This window comes from Coregonus clupeaformis, chromosome 21 (assembly GCF_020615455.1).
Source record: "Coregonus clupeaformis isolate EN_2021a chromosome 21, ASM2061545v1, whole genome shotgun sequence".
Taxonomy (NCBI): Eukaryota; Metazoa; Chordata; class Actinopteri; order Salmoniformes; family Salmonidae; genus Coregonus; species Coregonus clupeaformis.
The window spans coordinates 14,563,409-14,584,290 of NC_059212.1; the positions used below are offsets into that span (position 1 = coordinate 14,563,409).

The 20,882-nt window shown below is 42.3% G+C and overlaps 1 protein-coding gene across 1 annotated transcript in view; it reads left to right on the forward strand.

Moving 5' to 3' along the window:
* Positions 1-20,882, forward strand: part of LOC121534963 (parafibromin-like) — a 73,933-nt gene that overhangs the window by 39,052 nt on the left and 13,999 nt on the right. Inside the window, exons 11-13 of the mRNA XM_041841604.2 lie at positions 9,669-9,726; positions 17,051-17,086; positions 17,187-17,274. Coding sequence (XP_041697538.1) covers positions 9,669-9,726; positions 17,051-17,086; positions 17,187-17,274 — 182 coding nt within the window. The remainder of the gene's footprint in view (positions 1-9,668; positions 9,727-17,050; positions 17,087-17,186; positions 17,275-20,882) is intronic.

The following is a 20,882-nucleotide window of genomic DNA, read 5'->3' on the forward strand; positions in this document are numbered from 1 at the left end:
CATTATGTCAACCAGCTTCACATGGAATGCTTTTCCAACAGTCTTGAATGAGTTCCCACATATGCTGAGCACTTGTTGGCTGCTTTTCCTTAACTCTGCAGTCCAACTCATCCCAAACCATCTCAATTGGGTTGAGGTCGGGTGATTGTGGAGGCCAGGTCATCTGACACAGCACTCCATCACTCTCCTTCTTGGTCAAATAGCCCTTACACAGCCTGGAGGTGTGTTGGGTCATTGTCCTGTTGAAAAACAAATTATAGTCCCATTAAGCCCAAACCAGATGGGATTGTGTATTGCTGCAGAATTCTGTGGTAGCCATGCTGGTTAAGTGTGCCTTGAATTCTAAATAAATCACTGACAGTGTCACCAGCAAAGCACCATCAAACAACCTCCTCCATGCTTCATGGTGGGAACCACCCATGCGGAGATCATCCGTTCACCTACTCTGCGTCTCACAAAGACACGGCGGTTGGAACCAAAAATCTCAAATTTGGACTCATCGGACCAAAGGACATATTTCCACTGGTCTAATATCCATTGCTCATGTTTCTTGGCCCAAGCAAGTCTCTTCTTCTTATTGGTGTCCTTTAGTAGTGGTTTCTTTGCAGCAATTTGACCATGAAGGCCTGATTCACGCAGTCTCCTCTGAACTGTTGATGTTGAGATGTCTGTTACTTGAACTCTGAAGCATTTATTTGGGCTGCAATTTCTGAGGCTGTTAACTCTAATTAACTTATCCTCTGCAGCAGAGGTAACTCTGGGTCTTCCTTTCCTGTGGCGGTCCTCATGAGAGACAGTTTCATCATACCGCTTGATGGTTTTTGCAACTGCACTTGAAGAAACTTTCAAAGTTCTTAACATTTTCCGGATTGACTGACCTTCATGTCTTAAAGTAATGATGGACTGCCGTTTCTGTTTGCTTATTTGAGCTGTTCTTTCCATAATATGGACTTAGCCCTATTTGGTAAAAGACCATCTTCTGTATACCACCCCTACCTTGTCACAACACAACTGATTTGCTCAAATGCATTAAGAAGGAAAGAAATTCCACAAATTAACTTTTAACAAGGCACACCTGTTAATTGAAATGCATTCCGGTGACTACCTCATGAAGCTGGTTGAGAGAATGCCAAGAGTGTGCAAAGCTGTCAAGGCAAAGGCTGGCTACTTTGAAGAATTTTGTTTAACACTTTTTTGGTTACTACATGATTCCAAATGTGTTATTTCATAGTTTTGTCTACACTATTATTCTACAAAAACCCTTGAATGAGTAGGTGTTCAAACCTTTGACTGGTACTGTATATAGTGTATTTCTGCTGTTTTTGTTTTATAGCTGCTAATTGCACAAAGCAATATGAATCCTATATCCCACCATGTGCAGCAACACTGCCTGGTAGGGGAGCTGTGTGCAATGAGTGAAGTGCTGATAGATTCATTTTTGGTGGCGCTGCGTATAGGCATAACAGTTGGTCTAATTTACACAAAAGTCTACAAAGTGAGACTTTGTCCTCGTGTTTCTTCATTGTTTTGTTCACAAGCTTGCTTGTTTTTCAACGTTAGTTTGAGTCTGCTTCAACTGATAGCGAAGAGACAGCTTAGTAATATCCCAAATGTCACATGCGCACACAGACACAGGTGACAGGACTGAGTGGCCACGTTACCACGGTAACCGCCCACCCTTAAAGGGGCAGCTGATTAAAAAAACTCTGGTCACAAAAAAAATGTATGCACTTGAGCAATATACCACTACTTCTTACGGATATATTTTTTGTTTTAGAAACATTACAAAGCATGGTCATCTGTTTTTTCTGTGTGTGTTATGTAATTATGACAAAATATTTTGGCTGGTAAAAAATCTGAGCGGCTGGTAGATTTTGTTATCTACCTGCCACAGTGGCTGGTGGACCAAAAAGTTAATTTTAGGTCCTTGTTCAGATCATTTAATGTACTTTAGAAAAATAAACTATCCCTTTACAGCTATCACATAGACCTTGTAGAGAGCATGGCTCTTCTGTGGCATGTTGTGCAGGCCTATGACTGGCATTCCAGTCAGGCTAGTGTTGAGCTGTAGTTAAGCAGCTTGACTTCCACATAGACTATCCCAGCAAAGCTGCTGATTCACTAATCTGTCTGCGAGGCCAGTAGATCATGAACAGGAAAGACAAGACAGTGGGAAAGATACTAGATGACAGGGAGATTAAGGGACGAGCTCTAGAGGGATAGACCGACAACAATTTTAGGGAGCAGAGGCCCCATACATTGAGGTTTACTTTCTTTTTGACTGGACTGGAGGACTATTGGCCTAGTATTGACAGATTTTGAGAGTCTAGGGGCAACTTCCTCACATTCCTAAATAATGTGTATGCCGTTGAGGTTCTGGAAATTGTTCCCTCAAATGTTTTTCGGCACTGAGCAAATGTCAGGTCTGCTGAGCGCAAACTTGAACGTTGTGAAAATTCTGTGCAACTTCCAGCAAGTGTTTACTGTGAACACTGAGGCTGTACCCGCATTAAGTTACAGTTTCAGACAGTGGTCAAATAGGCTACTGTGGATGATCATAATGTAGGCCTACCAGAGTGGCCTACCATCAAAAACAAAATGCATCCCATAACATTTTAACATGGAAATGGCTGTTCTATCGTTCAGCCTACAATAGCAGCCAATGTGTGATGTTCAATGTAGGCCTACATTCCATGAGACTTTTGAAAAAAACATGCAGGGCTTGACATTAACCTGTTTATACGCTTGACCTTCAGACAAGAAGGTAACTGAAAATGTTGTTTGATGCAATAAACCAAATAAATTGATTATTATTCCCATACCATTATTACAGAGAATCAGACTATTTATGCTACCCTCTGCCTATTGGCTACTTAGGTTAGTCAAGCTTGTCTCAAAATACAACACTAAGACAAACCTAACTCGCTTATCAAAGATGTCTAGAAATGTACACGTTTTGTGCTCTTGTAAGAAGCTGACTACAAATGTATGTATAACTGGGCTAATAACTCAATAACTAGCAAAGGCTATGAACAAATGTGCACACGTGGCTACATGCAGCTCTTGCTTTGATCTCAAAACAAGCACATCTACTCACGATCCTCATGCTGTAACCGCTCATGCTGTAAACAGAGTCCAGTTCAAAGTGAATGGCACTGATCCATTATGGATATGGTCTATTTGCATATAGGTCTACTGGAGGTTGCCGCACCGGTCTGTGTAGAGTACAGGCTGAGTCCTGCATGTCAATGCAATAGAATCAGACTCTGATGCGTTTTGCCTACAACAAAATCTCTTGCATAGTTTGTTTTGTTTCGGGATGTTGCATTGAAAGATGCTAATATTGCGTTGATTCAATCACAATTCCCATAGTAAAGCGAAGCATTGATCGTGTTAACTAAGTGGGAAAACTCTAGAATGTTGTTCAATCTCGTGCTTCTCTGCGAGGGAACATTGGTTCTGGGTTAGTGATACAATCACTGGTTTGAGTCCCAGGCTCTGGCCGGATCGACAGTATTGAAAGCTCTGACAGTATCGACACTTAGAAACAACTCCCTGCAGATGTTTCTACAGCTCTTCTTTGAAGCTGAGCTCTGGGACTGTCATTGGATTATGAATTACCACTAGACCTTAGAGGGTGTGACCCTCAATACACCCCCATCAGACTAGACAGACAGACAGACGCGTGCGCGCACATACACAAATACACACAACTTCCAGTGGGAATCAACCTGAGGGAGGAGGGAGCAACAGTCATCATACACAACAGTGAGGCTCTTGATATGGACAAAATATATACAGTGCATTCGGAAAGTATTCAGACCCCTTCCCCTTTTCAAAATGTTGTTACATTAGTCTTATTCTAAAATGTATTAAATAAATACAAAAATCCTCATCAGTCTACACACAATACCCCATACTGACAAAGTAAAAAGCGTTTTTTAGAAATTGTAGCATTAAAAAAAATAAACATACCTTGTTTACATACAGTACCAGTCAAAGGTTTGGACACACCTACTCATTTAAGGGTTTTTCTTTATTTTTACTATTTTCTACATTATATTTGAGATTCTTCAAAGTAGCCACTCTTTGCCTTGATGACAGCTTTGCACACCCTTACACAGCCTGGAGGGGATGGCTGCCGTTTTAAGAGCTCTTAACCAACCGTGCTAATTTGTTTTGTTATTTCGCATTGTTTAACTTATTTTGTACATAATGTTGCTGCTACCGTCTCTTATGACCAAAAAGAGCTTCTGGGCATCAGAACAGCGATGACTCACCTTGAACTGGATGAAGAGTTTTTCTTTAATGAGTCGGACGAGAGGGATTTGCTCCAGACACCTGACAGGGCCCTCATCCCCGTCATTCGCAGTAGAAAGAGATGGAGATATCGCAGAAGGAGATCGGGGTGCCTGGTAAGGAGCCGGCGACGAGTGGATAATCTGCCTTTGCCATCGGTACTATTGGCCAACGTACAATCGCTTGATAATAAAGTGGACTTAACTACAAGAACGTATATCCTACCAACGGGACATTAAAAACTGTAATATCTTCTGTTTCACCGAGTCGTGGCTGAACGACGACATGAATAACATACAGCTTGAGGGTTATACACTGTATCGACAGGATAGAACAGCAGCCTCTGGTAAGACCAGGGGTGGCGCTCTATGTATATTTGTAAACAACAGCTGGTGCATGATATCTAAGGAAGTCTCAAGGTTTTGCTCGCCTGAGGTAGAGTATCTCATGATAAGCTGTAGACCACACTATCTACCAAGAGAGTTTTCATCTATATTCTTCGTAGCTGTCTATTTACCACCACAAACCGATGCTGGCACTAAGACCGCACTCAATGAGCTGTATACGGCCATAAGCAAACAGGAAAACGCTCATCCAGAGGCGGCGCTCCTAGTGGCCGGGGACTTTAATGCAGGGAAACTTAAATCTGTTTTACCTCATTTCTACCAGCATGTTAAATGTGCAACCAGAGGGGAAAAAAACTTTACTCCACACACACAGACACGTACAAAGCTCTCCCTCGCCCTCCATTTGGCAAATCTGACCATTATTCTAGACTCTAGATTCTAAAAAAGTGGTCAGATGAAGCAGATGCTAAGCTACAGGACTGATTTGCTAGCACAGACTGGAATATGTTCCGGGATTATTCCGATGGCATTGAGGAGTACACCACATCAGTCACTGGCTTCATCAATAAGTGTATCGATGACGTCGTCCCCACAGTGACTGTACGTACATACCCCAACCAGAAGCCATGGATTACAGGCAACATCTGCACTGAGCTAAAGGGTAGAGCTGCTGCTTTCAAGGAGCGGGACTCTTATAAGAAATCCTGCTATGCCCTCCGACAAACCATCAAACAGGCAAAGCGTCAATCCAGATTGAATCGTGCTCGTCGGATGTGGCAGGGCTTGCAAACTATTAGACTACAAAGGGAAGCACAGCCGCGAGCTGCCCAGTGACACGAGCCTACCAGACGAGCTAAATGACTTACAGTGGGGAGAACAAGTATTTGATACACTGCCGATTTTGCAGGTTTTCCTACTTTAAAAGCATGTAGAGGTCTGTAATTTTTATCATAGGTACACTTCAACTGTGAGAGACAGAATCTAAAACAAAAATTCAGAAAATCACATTGTTTGATTTTTAAGTAATTGATTTGCATTTTATTGCATGACATAAGTATTTGATCACCTACCAACCAGTAAGAATTCTGGGATGGGCTACAGGACAATAGGCAAGCAGCTTGGTGAGAAGGCAACAACTGTTGGCGCAATTATTAGAAAATGGAAGAAGTTCAAGATGACGGTCAATCAGCCTCGGTCTGGGGCTCCATGCAAGATCTCACCTCGTGGGGCATCAATGATCATGAGAAAGGTGAGGGATCAGCCCAGAACTACACGGCAGGACCTGGTCAATGACCTGAAGAGAGCTGGGACCACAGTCTCAAAGAAAACCATTAGTAACACACTACGCCGTCATGGATTAAAATCCTGCAGCGCACGCAAGGTCCCCCTGCTCAAGCTAGCGCATGTCCAGGCCCGTCTGAAGTTTGCCAATGACCATCTGGATGATCCAGAGGAGGAATGGGAGAAGGTCATGTGGTCTGATGAGACAAAAATAGAGCAGGGATGTAGCTCAGTTAGTAGAGCATGGCGTTTGCAACGCCAGGGTTGTGGGTTCGATTCCAACGGGGGGGCAGTATGAAAAAAATAAAAAAAATAATGTATGCACTCACTAACTGTAAGTCGCTCTGGATAAGAGCGTTTGCTAAATGACTTAAATGAAAAAAATTAATAAACTCCACTCGTCGTGTTTGGAGGAAGAAGAAGGATGAGTACAACCCCAAGAACACCATCCCAACTGTGAAGCATGGAGGTGGAAACATCATTCTTTGGGGATGCTTTTCTGCAAAGGGGACAGGACGACTGCACCGTATTGAGGGGAGGATGGATGGGGCCATGTATCGCGAGATCTTGGCCAACAACTTCCTTCCCTCAGTAAGAGCATTGAAGATGGGTCGTGGCTGGGTCTTCCAGCATGACAACGACCCGAAACACACAGCCAGGGCAACTAAGGAGTGGCTCCGTAAGAACCATCTCAAGGTCCTGGAGTGGCCTAGCCAGTCTCCAGACCTGAACCCAATAGAAAATCTTTGGAGGGAGCTGAAAGTCTGTATTGCCCAGCGACAGCCCCGAAACCTGAAGGATCTGGAGAAGGTCTGTATGGAGGAGTGGGCCAAAATCCCTGCTGCAGTGTGTGCAAACCTGGTCAAGACCTACAGGAAATGTATGATCTCTGTAATTGCAAACAAAGGTTTCTGTACCAAATATTAAGTTATGCTTTTCTGATGTATCAAATACTTATGTCATGCAATAAAATGCAAATTAATTACTTAAAAATCATACAATGTGATTTTCTGGATTTTTGTTTTAGATTCCGTCTCTCGCGGTTGAAGTGTACCTATGATAAAAATTACAGACCTCTACATGCTTTGTAAGTAGGAAAACATGCAAAATCTGCAGTGTATCAAATACTTGTTCTCCCCACTGTACATATTACCTCGACTCGCTACAAACTTCTGTTGTAGCCATGCTGATTAAGTGTGCTTTGAATTCTAAATAAATCGCACACAGTGTCATGAGCAAAGCACCATCACACCATCTCCTCCATGCTTCACGGTGGGAACCACACATGCGGAGATCATCCGTTCACCTACTCTGCGTCTCACAAAGACATGGCGGTTGGAACCAAAAATCTCACATTTGGACTCATCAGACCAAAGGACAGATTTCCACCAGTCTAATGTCCATTGCTCGTGTTTCTTGGCCCAAGCAAGTCTCTTTTTCTTATTGGTGTCCTTTAGTAGTTGTTTCTTTGCAGCAATTCGACCATGGGCTCCCGAGTGGCGCAGTGGTATAAGGCACTGCATCTCAGTGCTTGAGGCATCACTACAGACCCCCTGGTTCGATTCCAGGCTGTATCACAACCGGCCGTGATTGGGAGTCCCATAGGGTGGCGCATAATTGGCCCAGCTTCGTCCGGGTTTGGCCGGTGTAGGCCGCCATTGTAAATAAGAATTTGTTCTTAACTGACTTGCCTAGTTAAATAAAGATAAAATAGTAATAATCAAGAAAAACCCTGGAATGAGTAGGTGTGTCCAAACTTTTGACTGGTACTGTAAGTATTCAGACCCTTTGCTATGAGACTCGAAATTGTGCTCAGGTGCCTCCTGTTTCCATTCATCATCCTTGATGTTTCTACAACTTGATTGGAGTCCACCTATGGTAAATTAAATTGATTGAACATGATTTGGAAAGGCGCACACACCTGTCTATATAAGGTCCCACAGTTGACAGTGAATGTCAGCGCAGAAACCAAGCCATGAGGTCAAATGAATTGTCCTTAGAGCTCCAAAACAGGATTGTGTCGAGGCACAGATCTGGGGAAGGGGAACAAAACATTTCTGCAGCATTGAAGGTCTCCAAGAACACAGTGGCCTCCATCATTCTTAAATGGAAGAAGTTTGGAACCACAAAGACTCTTCCTAGAGCTGGCCACCAGGCCAAACTGAGCAATCGGGAGAGAAGGGCCTTGGTCAGGGAGGTGACCAAGAACCCAATGGTCACTCTGACAGAGCTCCAGAGATCCTCTGTGGAGATGGGGAAACCTTCCAGAAGGACAACCATCTCTGCAGCACTCCACCAATCAGGCCTTTATGGTAGACTGGCTAGATGGAAGCCATTACTCAATAAAAGGCACATGATAGCCCGCTTGGAGTTTGCGAAAATGCACCTAAAGGACTCTCAGACCATGAGAAACAAGATTATCTGGTCTGATGAAACCAATATTTTACTCTTTGGCCTGAATGCCAAGCGTCACATCTGGAGGAAACCTGGCACTGGGGCAAAGGTTCACCTTCCAACAGGACAACGACCCTAAGCACACAGCCAAGACAATGCAGGAGTGGCTTTGGGACAAGTCTCTGAATGTCCTTGAGTGGCCCCGCCAGAGCCCGGACTTGAACCCGATCAAACATCTCTGGAGAGAACTGAAAATAGCTGTGCAGCGATGCTCCCCATCCAACCTGACAGAGCTTGAGAGGATCTGCAGACAAGAATGGGAGAAACTCCCCAAATACAGGTGTGCCAAGCTTGTAGCGTCATACCAAAGAACACTCGAGGCTGTAATCGCTGCCAAAGGTGCTTCAACAAAGTACTGAGTAAAGGGTCTGAGTACTTATGTAAATGTCACATTTCATTATAATATATGTTTTAGCAGAAATGTCTGAAACAGTTTTTGCTTTGTCATTATGGGGTATTGTGTGTAGATTGAGAGAGGAAAAAAATATTTGATACATTTTAGAATAAGGCTATAACCTAACAAAATGTGGAAAAAGTCAAGGTCTGAATACTTTCCGAAGGCACTGTATACCATTGTCTAGCTCAGAGTCTCTACTTTTATCCAATATAACAATTAAACATTTAGCAACATAGGACCGAGCTGGCAATTATTAAAAGGACTCCTTTTAATATCGCTTTTAATACATTTGCATGTGGGTCATATAAGTCTAGGAACTGGAGCTAGTTACTTTCATGAGGTAATAAACCAAATGACTCTTAATGACATGCCACTGAATCTATTATTATGCAGTGGGGAAAAAAAGTATTTAGTCAGCCACCAATTGTGCAAGTTCTCCCACTTAAAAAGATGAGAGGCCTGAAATGTTCATCATAGGTACACGTCAACTATGACAGACAAATTGAGGGGAAAAAATCCAGAAAATCACATTGTAGGATTTTTTATGAATTTATTTGCTTATGTATTATTATACTTATGTACATGTGATATTTCAGTTGTATTATATATATATTTTTTGGCAAACATTTCTAAATCTGTTTTTTTGCTTTGTCATTATGGGGTATTGTGTGTAGATTGGGGGGGGGGGACAATTTAATCAATTTTAGAATGAGGCTGTAACGTAACAAAGTGGAAAAAGTCATCGGGTCTGAATACTTTACGAATGCACTGTAAATATGTTAGAGAGTCCGAGTTGGATGGAACTTACCTACCTTCTGCCAATATGTAGTGTTGGCTTTTCATTCATCAGGCTGTAGGTTGACCAGTGTGTTTCTGTTTGTGTGTTTCAGGAGGGAGCGTCTGCCAGGAAGGCCCAGACACCAGCCCTGCAGCCCGTCCCCAGACCAGGTCTGTATCTCTCACCACCAAAGCAGATGAAATGAAAACATGGTGTTAAAGTAGGCCTTTTGTAGAGACAGCTTTCCAAGTCATTCAAAATCCCTGTATCAGCAGTCACCACCAACCCTGGCCCTAAAAGTAACTTTTAGTGCTGGGCTGGAATAAAACCCTGCACGCCATGTCACGTTGAACTCCTAACGCAGTGTGCATGGTTTCATTACAGCACAGCACTCAAACACCTGATTCAAGACCTTTATTGGTTGAATCTCGTGTGTTCGTAATGGGCTGGCCTGCACACCCTGTTACTCTCGAGGACCAGAATTACCGTAATTTTCGGACTATAAGCCGCGCCATTTTTCGACCCTGCGGCTTATATAACGGTGCGGCTAATCTATGGATTTTTACAGCTAACGGCCACTAGAAGGCCTCCTAAATCTATGGATTTTACAGGTTACAGTCCACCAACTTTAACTCTATGGGCTCTATGACCGGTCCGCGCCCCCCACCACGAAAAGCTGGAGGCCGGAAAAGAGTGAGACAGGTAGCGCGCAAAAGTAAAAGTGGAACCGAGAGTGGTACGAGAGACAGAACGAGAGCAAGACAGACAGACATTACGAGAGCGAGACAGTTTGTCTCTTTCCCGACAATCCCCTCTGTGCACGAACCCTTACATATGGTAATTAAACATTAAAACACCTGCGGCTTATAGTCCAGTGCGGCTTATATATGTACACATCATTCAATTTAGCTGCTGCTGCGGCTTATACTCCGGTGCGCCTTATAGTGCGGAAAATACGGTAGTGGTTGACTCAGTATATGTAGACAGCTTTCTATGTACTACTTCAACATGTTCTTGCCGTTTGAAACACTTTCAAAGTCTATCTCGGGATAACTGATGTTGCTTCAAGGTTGTGACCTTCGCCAAACGTTAGGGATGTAAAGATTCTCACACACGCATCCGTCCTAGGACCCCAAACCGATCCAAATTAAGCATGTATCAGTAAAGGCGCATAAAATTAACACCCGCCAAATGCGGGTCAATTTAGGTATTAGTGGGTAATAATGTCTATTTATATAAAGCAAGCAACAATTTCAAAGATTTTACAGACTTACAGTGCATTCGGAAAGTATTCAGACCCCTTGACTTTTTCCACGTTTTGTTACGTTACAGCCTTATTCTAAAAAAAGATTCAATCGTTTTTTTCCCTCATCCATCTACACACAATAACCCATAATGACAAAGCAAATTAGTTTTTAGACATGTATTAATAAAAAACGGAAATATCACATTGACATAAGTATTCAGTCCCTTTACTCAGTTGAAGCACCTTTTGAAGCGATTACTGCCTCGAGTCTTCTTGTGTATGACGCTACAAGCTTGGCACACCTGTATTTGGGGAGTTTCTTCCATTCTTCTCTGCAGATCCTCTCAAGCTCTGTCAGGTTGGATGGGGAGCATTGCTGCACAGCTACACTACCAGTCAAAAGTTTGGACACCTACTAATTCAAGGGTTTTTCTTTATTGTTACTATTTTTTACATTGTAGAATAATAGTGAAGACATCAAAACTATGAAATAACACATGGAATCATGTAGTAACCTAAAGTGTTAAACAAATCAAAATATATTTGATATATTTGGGAGGGAACCTTCACTGCATCATGGCCTTCCAGAGGGTCAACTGGCAGAAGCTTGGCCCCTGGGCCCTCAACCTGGAGAACCTGAGGCATGACCTCCACCACCAGAGGTCTGAGAGGGCCCAGGGGGGCTTAGCAGAGGCCCAGGAGGACAGGGAGAAGACCTCAGGAAAACACCAGGCTTTGGCCCGGCTAGGCCGCTCCAACAGCACAGGCACCAGTAACCAGAAGGACGTAGCTTGGAAATGTCTGTCTAACACCACCGAGTACAGACACATGAGCTCACCTGAGAGCGATCTCGAAGAAGATACCACAGATGACTGAGACTCAATGAGAAGGCTGTGGAATTAGTGCTGCTAAAATATGCTGGTTAGTATATCTAACATTCTCATGGTTTTCACCAAAAAAGAAAGCCAAAGTGTTCTTTTATCCCATCTAGCACACTTATAGCATCATCCAGATTCCCATCAAGGATTTTGCTGGATTATTCTGATGGAAAGTTCGTACAACATACAAGTTGATACACTTTAGTGTGAAAACGATGTTTAATCATCTAGCAAATGTATAGAGCGGCAGGTAGCTTAGTGGTTAAGAGCGTTGTGCCAGTAACCGAAAGGTCGCTGGTTCTAATCCCCCGAGCCGACTAGGTGAAAAATCTGTCGGTGCCCTTGAGCAAGGCACTTAACCCTAATTGCTCCTGTAAATCGCTCTGGATAAGAGTGTCTGCTAAATGACTATAATGTAATGTAATAATATTTTATATTTGAGATTCTTTAAATAGCCACCCTTTTTGCCTTGATGACAGCTTTGCAGACTCTTGGCATTCTCTCAATCAGCTTCACCTGGAATGCTTTTCCAACAGTCTTGAAGGAGTTCATCAGTGGGTGATGGTGATTTCTGATAAGTGGGTGGACAAAAATAATAAATTGCCCCCACCCCTAACACTCTCACACACACACAAACGGAGGGCCACTCGACTTCGAGAAGTCATCCCATCAGCAGCAAATATGAATTTTAAAAAATGAATGTGTTCATGCTATAAATGTTAGTGCATCGAATCGCATCAAATCGCACCGAATTGTTTCAAACTAAAACGTATCGTTCCTGTATCGGAGCCCACGTATCTAATCGTTCATGAAAGGAGAGCTGCACATCCCTACCAAATGTCAACGTTCTAAACGTCCTGTCCATCCTACACGGAACGCTGTCAGACAAGTGTTTAGCAGCTGTCATCAAGCGTCCGTCATTGTTCCCACACATGGCATTTATCGAGGAAATGAAAAGAGAACATGAGGTCCGGAGCTGAAGGTCAACCTTCCCCGCTCTTTGTGCAGCGTGATGAATTGCATGTCTGTTCTGCTATCCCGTTCTGACATTCGGCGTCTCTGTGGCTGTGTAGAGAAGTCACATTTTGTGTGTGTAGGGGTGTGTGTGTGTGTGACATGCACTATATATACAAAAGTATGTGGACACCCCTTCAAATTCATGGATTCAGCTATTTCTGCCACACCCATTGCTGGCAAGTGTATAATATCGAGCACACAGTCATGCAATCTCCATAGACAAACATTGGCCATAGAATGGCCTTATTGAAGAGCTCAGTGACTTTCAACGTGGCACCGTCATAGGATGCCACCGTACCAACAAATCAGTTCGTCAAATTTATTCCGTGCTAGAGCTGCCCCAGTCAACTGTAAGTGCTGTTATTGTGAGTTGGAAACGTCTAGGAGCAACAATGGCTCAGCCGTGAAGTGGTAGGCCATGCAAGCTCACAGAACGGGACCGCCGAGTGCTGAAGCGTGCAGCGAGTAAAAATTATGTCCTCTGTTGCAACACTCACTACCGAGTTCCAAACTGCCTCTGGAAGCAACTTCACTACAATAACTGTTTGTCGGGAGCTTCATTAAATGGGTTGCCATGGCCGAGCAGCCACACACAAGCCTAAGATCACCATGCGCAATGCCAAGCGTCGACTAGAGTGGTGTAAAGCTCGCCTCCATTGGACTCTGGAGCAGTGGAAACGCGTTCTCTGGAGTGATGAATCACGCTTCACCATCTGGCAGTCTGATGGACAAATCTGGGTTTTGTGGATGCTACCTGCCCTAATGCATAGTGCCAACTGTGACGTATGGTGGAGGAGGAATAATGGTCTGGGGCTGTTTTTCATGGTTTGGGCTAGGCCCCTTAGTTCCAGTGAAGGGAAATGTTAACGCTACAGCATACAATGACATTCTAGACGATTCTGTGCTTCCATCTTTGTGGCAACAGTTTGGGGAAGGCCCTTTACTGTTTCAGCATGACAATGTCCCTGTGCACAAAGCGAGGTCCATACAGAAATGGTTTGTCGAGATCGGTGTGGAAGAACTTGACTGGCCTGCACAGAGCCCTGACCTCAACCACATTGAACACCTATGGGATGAATTGGAACGCCGACTGCGAGTCAGGCTTAATCGCCCAACATCAGTGCCCGACCTCACTAATGCTCTTGTGGCTGAATGGAAGCAAGTCCCCGCAGCAATATTCCAACATCTAGTGGAAAGCCTTCCCAGAAGAGTGGAGGCTGTTATAGCAGCAAAGGGGGGACCAACTCCATATTAATGCCCATGATTTTGAAATGAGATGTTCGAACAGGGGTCCACATACTGTTATGTAGTGTGCGTCCACGTTGTGAGCAATAGTGAAAGAGCGACTCTCCGTTTGGGCTGATCTGTGACCCACTAGCACTTCCCCCGGTTAGAGGGGAATAAGGCAACCTCAAAGTTACACAGACAAGGGTACGTTATTGACACACACACAGATTAAATGTACATGGAACGGTAGTGGTTCTGAAACATGAGAAACCGAGGTGATGAATGCACTGTACACAATACAGTAACTGATAGCTCAAGTAGAGCAACAAGGCTATTAACAAGGGAAGGACTGTATGACAATGTATACGCTACCTGCACATACAGGTATTACAATACAGCTATACACAAAGGCAGCATACACCAATGGTAACAACTGACTACGAAGAACAATATACAAATGTCACAACTCACTTTGTGCACGCACACCATCCCACAAGTCCAGAGATATGAGTCCAGCTGTTGTGCAGGACAGGGATGAGCTTACTGCACCCTCTGTGACTGCTTGAAGGAGACAGAGGGGGATGCAGGAATTGGAGAGTCGGGAATTGCCTGTGATTGGCTGAGCCCACGGTGTGACAAGGCCCCAGGCAACCATGACCCCTAGCAACCAATCTGTTTGGCTAGGGCCAGAGGTGTGAAGGGCCAGTTTACGACCCATAGCCTAGCCTGCTAAGCTTCTGAGAGGGAGGGGAGCCTACTGCAAGAGTTAGAAAGTTGCAGAGTTTGTCCCTGAGAGAGGTCTATGAGATGGTGTGCTAAGAGTCTCCGGCAGGGATTTCATAACAGATAGCCTGACAGGCAGAATGTGACACATTTCCACTACTCCGCTGGTGTAGATTAATAGATGAGCTCAGTTTGATAAACTAGCAGACATCACAAACGCTGGCCTGGAGGAATGAAAGCTGAAACTCCACTATGGGTAAATTTGAGAAAATGCCTACAGTACATGTATTACCATGTTATTAGTTTAAACCAGTGTTCATTTTGGCAGCTTTTTTAGATTTAGTCTTAGTCACATTTTTGTCATTTCATCCTTCGTTAGTTTTAGTTATCGGTCGACTAAAACTCTGGACAATTTTAGTCACATAGTCGGTGCATTTTTTTCCTATTAAATAATGAATATTTAGGCTGCCTCTAACTTCCATCTTACACATTCAGATAGCCTTGTCCAACTAGGCCTACTAGCCCATCGTATACCTTAGCTGGCAACATTGATATTGTGGCAGATTGTAACCAATGCCAGCCATAATTAGCCAAATTGGCTATAAAGCCTTGGCTACAGGTTAAACAATTTAAAGCTCTGATTTTCTCCCCATCATAACCATCAAGGGGGTAAATGGGTGGTTTCTTTGAAAAGGGGGTAATTTGAATTTAGCGAAAAATGCCAGAAGTATTACTGTACTCCTAATATTCAACAAATACCATTTGTTTTTTTCCCATTGGGGGAAAAAAGCAACCGCAACTCATTTGCGGACCGCGGCGCGAGAGCAGCAACACAGTTGAATGAATAACAGTGCATATGGGAAACTAGAGCTTCTGATGTGATGAAAGCAAAAATAGCCTACATGAAAATTGGAGAGTAAACATTGTTTTTAGTTTAGTTACAAGTCAAGTGTTCTGGCTTTGCATCAGTTCAAAAGATTGCCGACTGACTAAAGTGACTGCCTGAGAGCCGGGCAGATCAGCTCAATCAGACCACGCAACTGAAAGATGTCAATGAGAGGATTGCATTAAATATTCTGCATGCGTGTATGCTTAGGATTGGACAAAACAGATTTTAAAAAAGGAGCTTCATGTCGAATTAAATGTGCATTAGTCTCACGTGGAATTCTCATCTCGTCACATTTTCGGCGACTAAAATGAAAAGTAATTAGTAATAGTTATCGTTTTTCCAGGGCGTCTCATCGTCATAGCTTTAGTCAGGAAAACTAGGCCGTTGACAAGTATTTTGTCAGTTGTTGATGAAATTAACACTGGTTTAAAGGGACATGACTTTTTCTGGTCTGAACTTGGACATCATTTTATTTGACTGTAGTCTAATATGAAGTTGAGTCCACATCCCACGCCATTGATTGTGTAGACCCAGCTGCCTCCAATCCCAAATAAATGGAAAAGATAAGCACAGCAAATCTGGAAGTTACATGGTGCTTATCTTTTCCATTCATTTTGGATTGTGGGATGTAGCTGCATCTTTAAAAATTGCCTGGGTTGTGGACTCAGATGACCGCTTTTGAGTTATGACAATATCTGACACGTTTAGATTTTGGAGTGTTATGTCTATTTAATGACAATACGTGTTTCTTGACTTTGATTTGTGAACCCCACATTTCAATGTCCTTCCCTTTGGCTTATTATTGGTTTGTTTTTGCATTAATGCAACACGGTGTCTCATCTCTCATGTGAAGTAAGCTATTAATAATCGAGACCGCATCAATGCTGTTTTGTGTCCTTGGTGGAAAAAACGGTTGAAAAGCGATGTGAGCGTTAAAAACATAACAGCAAATCTATTTTTGTAAGTCTCACTACGCCTGTGACGTACTGTAGCTCACAAGGCTCTTCATATCACACCAATGGCTCTGTTAGATGAGATTTGGGTGGGAGTGCTCATATAGGATCAGATTTGCCTTTTAGATTATAATGAATAAGATTATATTGATGGGGTGGCCTGATCTCGGATCAGAACTCATACTTTCGGTACTCAGATGCTTTGTGATTATCTGCCCTGATATCTGTGTTTTAACTACAAAAAAGACAGGAGCTTTGCTTCCGTGAAATATACAAAACATACAAAGAGTAGCTGCTCACTACTCATTGGATCCAATGGCTATATCTTGTCTCGGAACCAGAGAAACTGACCTCGTTACAGCTGTATGAATGCATTAGCTTTACCTGGTTTATGGCTTTCCGTTTCACTTATTTCAAAACCCAAGCCAGAGCTGTCATTTCCTCTGTTCAGTGTGTCTCATCTGTTGTCAAAGTTTATACTTTTTGCAGCACATAGCTAATAATGGGATATTGGTTCTTTCTGACACTTTTTTTGAGATTTTTCTTTTTTTCTCCCTCCAGTTTCCCAAGCCAGACCCCCACCAAATCAAAAGAAGGGTATGTACTGCTACGACAGTGTGTGTGCGAGTGTTATTGATGAATGTTGATAACTGGTAATACATGAACTAAAACATATTATGTTCCTGTTTCATTAAAGGCTCTCGGACCCCCATCGTCATCATCCCAGCGGCAACCACATCCCTCATCACCATGCTTAATGCAAAGGACCTACTGCAGGACCTCAAGTAAGTAGACTGTCTGTGCGTGCATGCGCCAGGGTTTCCTTTAGGAAAATTGGGCGTCTGACAACGTGACCAGGAAGATTTAAATTTACCGGCCATTTGAGAAATGTACTGGACTCATATGGATGCATAACCCATTAGGGTGTCCATCCATGGTGCTCAGAATGACATAAATCACATTTAGATTATGGTAACGCATCGTAACAGAACATGCAACTCATGTAATGAAGCAGCCAATAAAACATAATTTAATTGTAAACCGCACACCTGATAGCAGTTCCATATGTGACAGAGATGCAAATCTATGTTTAAAACTTAGAAAGAGGGTGGATCTAAAGATGCAACAACTAGGATGGGTTGCTAATATGACTAGGATTGTGCCTTTAGCTTCTGGACAACGAAAGAAAGTTAATATGAAAACCAATAGAACAGGAGAGAAATGGCATAGCGGTGGGTCCAATAGGGAAGTAAATGGAAATAAATGTGCCAAAATTATATAATTACTCCTGTCTATACAGAAATAAATAAAATAATTTGAAAATACTTAACCAGAAAGCATGACTTGGCCACAGAGGAATCGAGGATCATTAGCTTCTTCCATTTTTTTTGCTGTGGATTGTTTCAAACTATGCTTATTTGGGAAGCCCGCAATTTGGCCAGCGCGCCTGGCAATAGGCCTAACTGATGATTGAGTTGTGGCTGTCAGTGAAAAGCATCTCATGTGTGACGATAATGTGTCTTGAATATAATTTTAAATGTCGAGAATAGAAGAAAGGGCGAAGATACAGGCGAGTCTTTCTCCAGAATGGCTCAGCTGTTTCCTGCCAATTCTTGCGCATCCATTGTTTCATTTTGTGAATTGTTTGCCCTTAAATTTTTTTTTTACATATGTCACCATTAGTAAACGTACTGTTAATCGCCGTCATTTGGTTACATTCATTTAATGTATCATTCTCGGAGTGGAAACATTGTTTGCAGAGTTCACAACCTGCTACACTTGTGAGAAACAAGTTTAGGTTTATTTCATAACCATCATTTACGAGATTTGTTCTTATTTTTTTTCATTGTCTTTTTGTTTGGAGTGCTCCATGTGAGCAATGATTATTTGTATGGTTTCTCTGTCCTGATAGCGCACGCATAAAAGTACCTGGGCTGCTGCACAGAAATGTGAGTGTTTTTAACATCCATTGCAAATGATAACACATTAAAATTATAGTTCCTCACAGTAAGTCATTTGAAAAATCTTTCCAACAATCTCCCCCTCGATAATCACCAATCCTGGGTGTGAAAGAGCAATGGAGGTTATAGGCCTACTGCTCCGTTGGCCTATAGGCTATGAGTTCCATGCGCTATTTTCTTTAGCCGCCAATGATCACGTTTTATCAATGTGTCCATATGGCAGAGGCTGGTGATTTAGTTGATTTGTTTCACTTTAATTCAGATTTTAATGATTAACCACGTGACAATGATTTTGAGAAAGTAAAACGTTATTATTGAATTGAAACAGTTCCACGGAAATGCGCATATGAAAATCACAACTGGCACGCAGAATGGTAGAAATGGTAGGATAAATTGTAAACTTGAAACTCACGCGTTGCCTAAAGTATTTTTATAAAATAATTGCCTCCTCATTTCCATGGTTGGATTTTGCCTATATGCTACTTTGAAGCAAGGTAAGACATGCGTCATAATATGAAATAAAACATTCAGGTTTTAAACAATTAACTATGTTTTTAAAAATGCATTCGGCCTCTGCTCACATTGTAAAAAGTGTTGGGTGACGAGTTTATGGCCTGTTGCCAGCGCTTGAATGGTGAATGGGAGGCGAGCTTCAATTACCAGTTGAGAAATAAAAATAGTAGCTCTTTTTAATTGTGCAGCAAAACAGTTTTTAACAGGCGATTGAATGTAGAATTGTTGCGCAATGAATGGGCTTATAAAAGCATGTTTTACTCCAGCAGCAATCAGCTGAGGAGCAGCAGGAGAAATCCTGCTCAAAATAGGCTCTGTGCTGTGTGATAGTTGTTGGATAAATAAGATACATGATGACTAATGACAATACACACAAGCCCATTTTAATTCCACACAATTATGCAAATTAACCTATAGACTGATAAACATGAAGGTCAAATGTATCTACATCGACTGGTAGCCTATTTCCATCAATGAATAACAATGGGATTTATTTTCTCCTAGACATTTTGGCTGGCAACAATTTTATTTATCGGCTTTTCATTTTTGGGGGAGGGGCTAAAAGCCGGCAATTGGCAGCTAATGGAAACCCTGGTGTGTTAGAGCCTATATGAAAAACACGGTGGATGAATCCTATTGGTGTTCAACCCTGGTAATTCAATATATCAATACATGCAAAGTATTTATGCTTCTGGGAGGCTGGGTGTTGGCAAGGTCATTATCAATGCATTGTCTTCTGCTTTTTACAAAAGCATAAAGTCCTAAACTGGAACCCGTGTTTAACTAAGCAAAACCCCTTCCGTTTGGAAGATATACAGGTATTTGTCTATGCCTCTAAGGTAGTGCTGAGCGATTTTATAAAAAATGTGGGTTATTTTTTGTTTTTTAAACCACTAATTGACCGCCGGTTCAATTATTTGAAGTCCATTTCATTGTTTTTTTCTGAGCTAAATGCGCACAGTTTCTCTAGAGATAAATCTGATCCAGCCTGAACTGTGCAATGTAGAAGGGAGTTGTAGTTTCCAACAGGCCAATATTCTACATAGTTTAGTACACAAAACGTGGTAATTAACTACAATGACCATTGCGCATCTACTTGTCCGGTCTTTTTCTTTTACGACTGCTACAGAAGAGAGAAGAATGCGTGATCGTAAGGTGACATAGAGAGAAGCTGTTGCTCCGAGCGGTATCTCTACCTGAAAATACATGATCTTAAGTGATTGATACTTGGTATTCAGCAGTAATAAAAGTACACCTTATTTACTTTGAAGTACTACAAAATAGTGATTTTGTCAAACCGCTTAGGCAGCAGCTCTATAGAGATGAGATGACTTCGAATGAAATAATAGTCAACAAAAAACAAAATGTAATATACACAACTGAAATATTGTATTAAAGTGATGTTAATAAGTAATAAGCAGTAATGGGCAGTCACTACCATCATAGGACTTTTATTAATTGTTTTATTCTGTGTTACAGCATTCAACCTGCATAGTGCATTTAATATAAAAAATATTATAAAACTGAGGTTATTTAATCGAACCGAAACCAAACCGCCCTCCAAAAAGCGCTAATCGCTCAGCACTACTCTAATGTGATAAAAGTATATTTAGGCAAACGTACATGACCTCAAGTCGAGTTTTATCCGATACAAATACACATTCCTATTTGATTAATAATAAATACTGCAAGAGTGCAGCTTACGAAATGAAACCCCCGCCTCCACACCTCAAAGGTGAATTACACTGGCGTGTTCATTGAAGTTGCACACGCATGCACACACACGCACACGAGTGGTGTAATTGCTATTTTGCTGTTTTAATTGGAGTCATAAATCACTGGACGTCCTAAGATGGTGGCAGTGACTCTGGTTGTGTGGATGAGCAGTAGCAGCATGGAGATGGAGGGGGAGATATTAC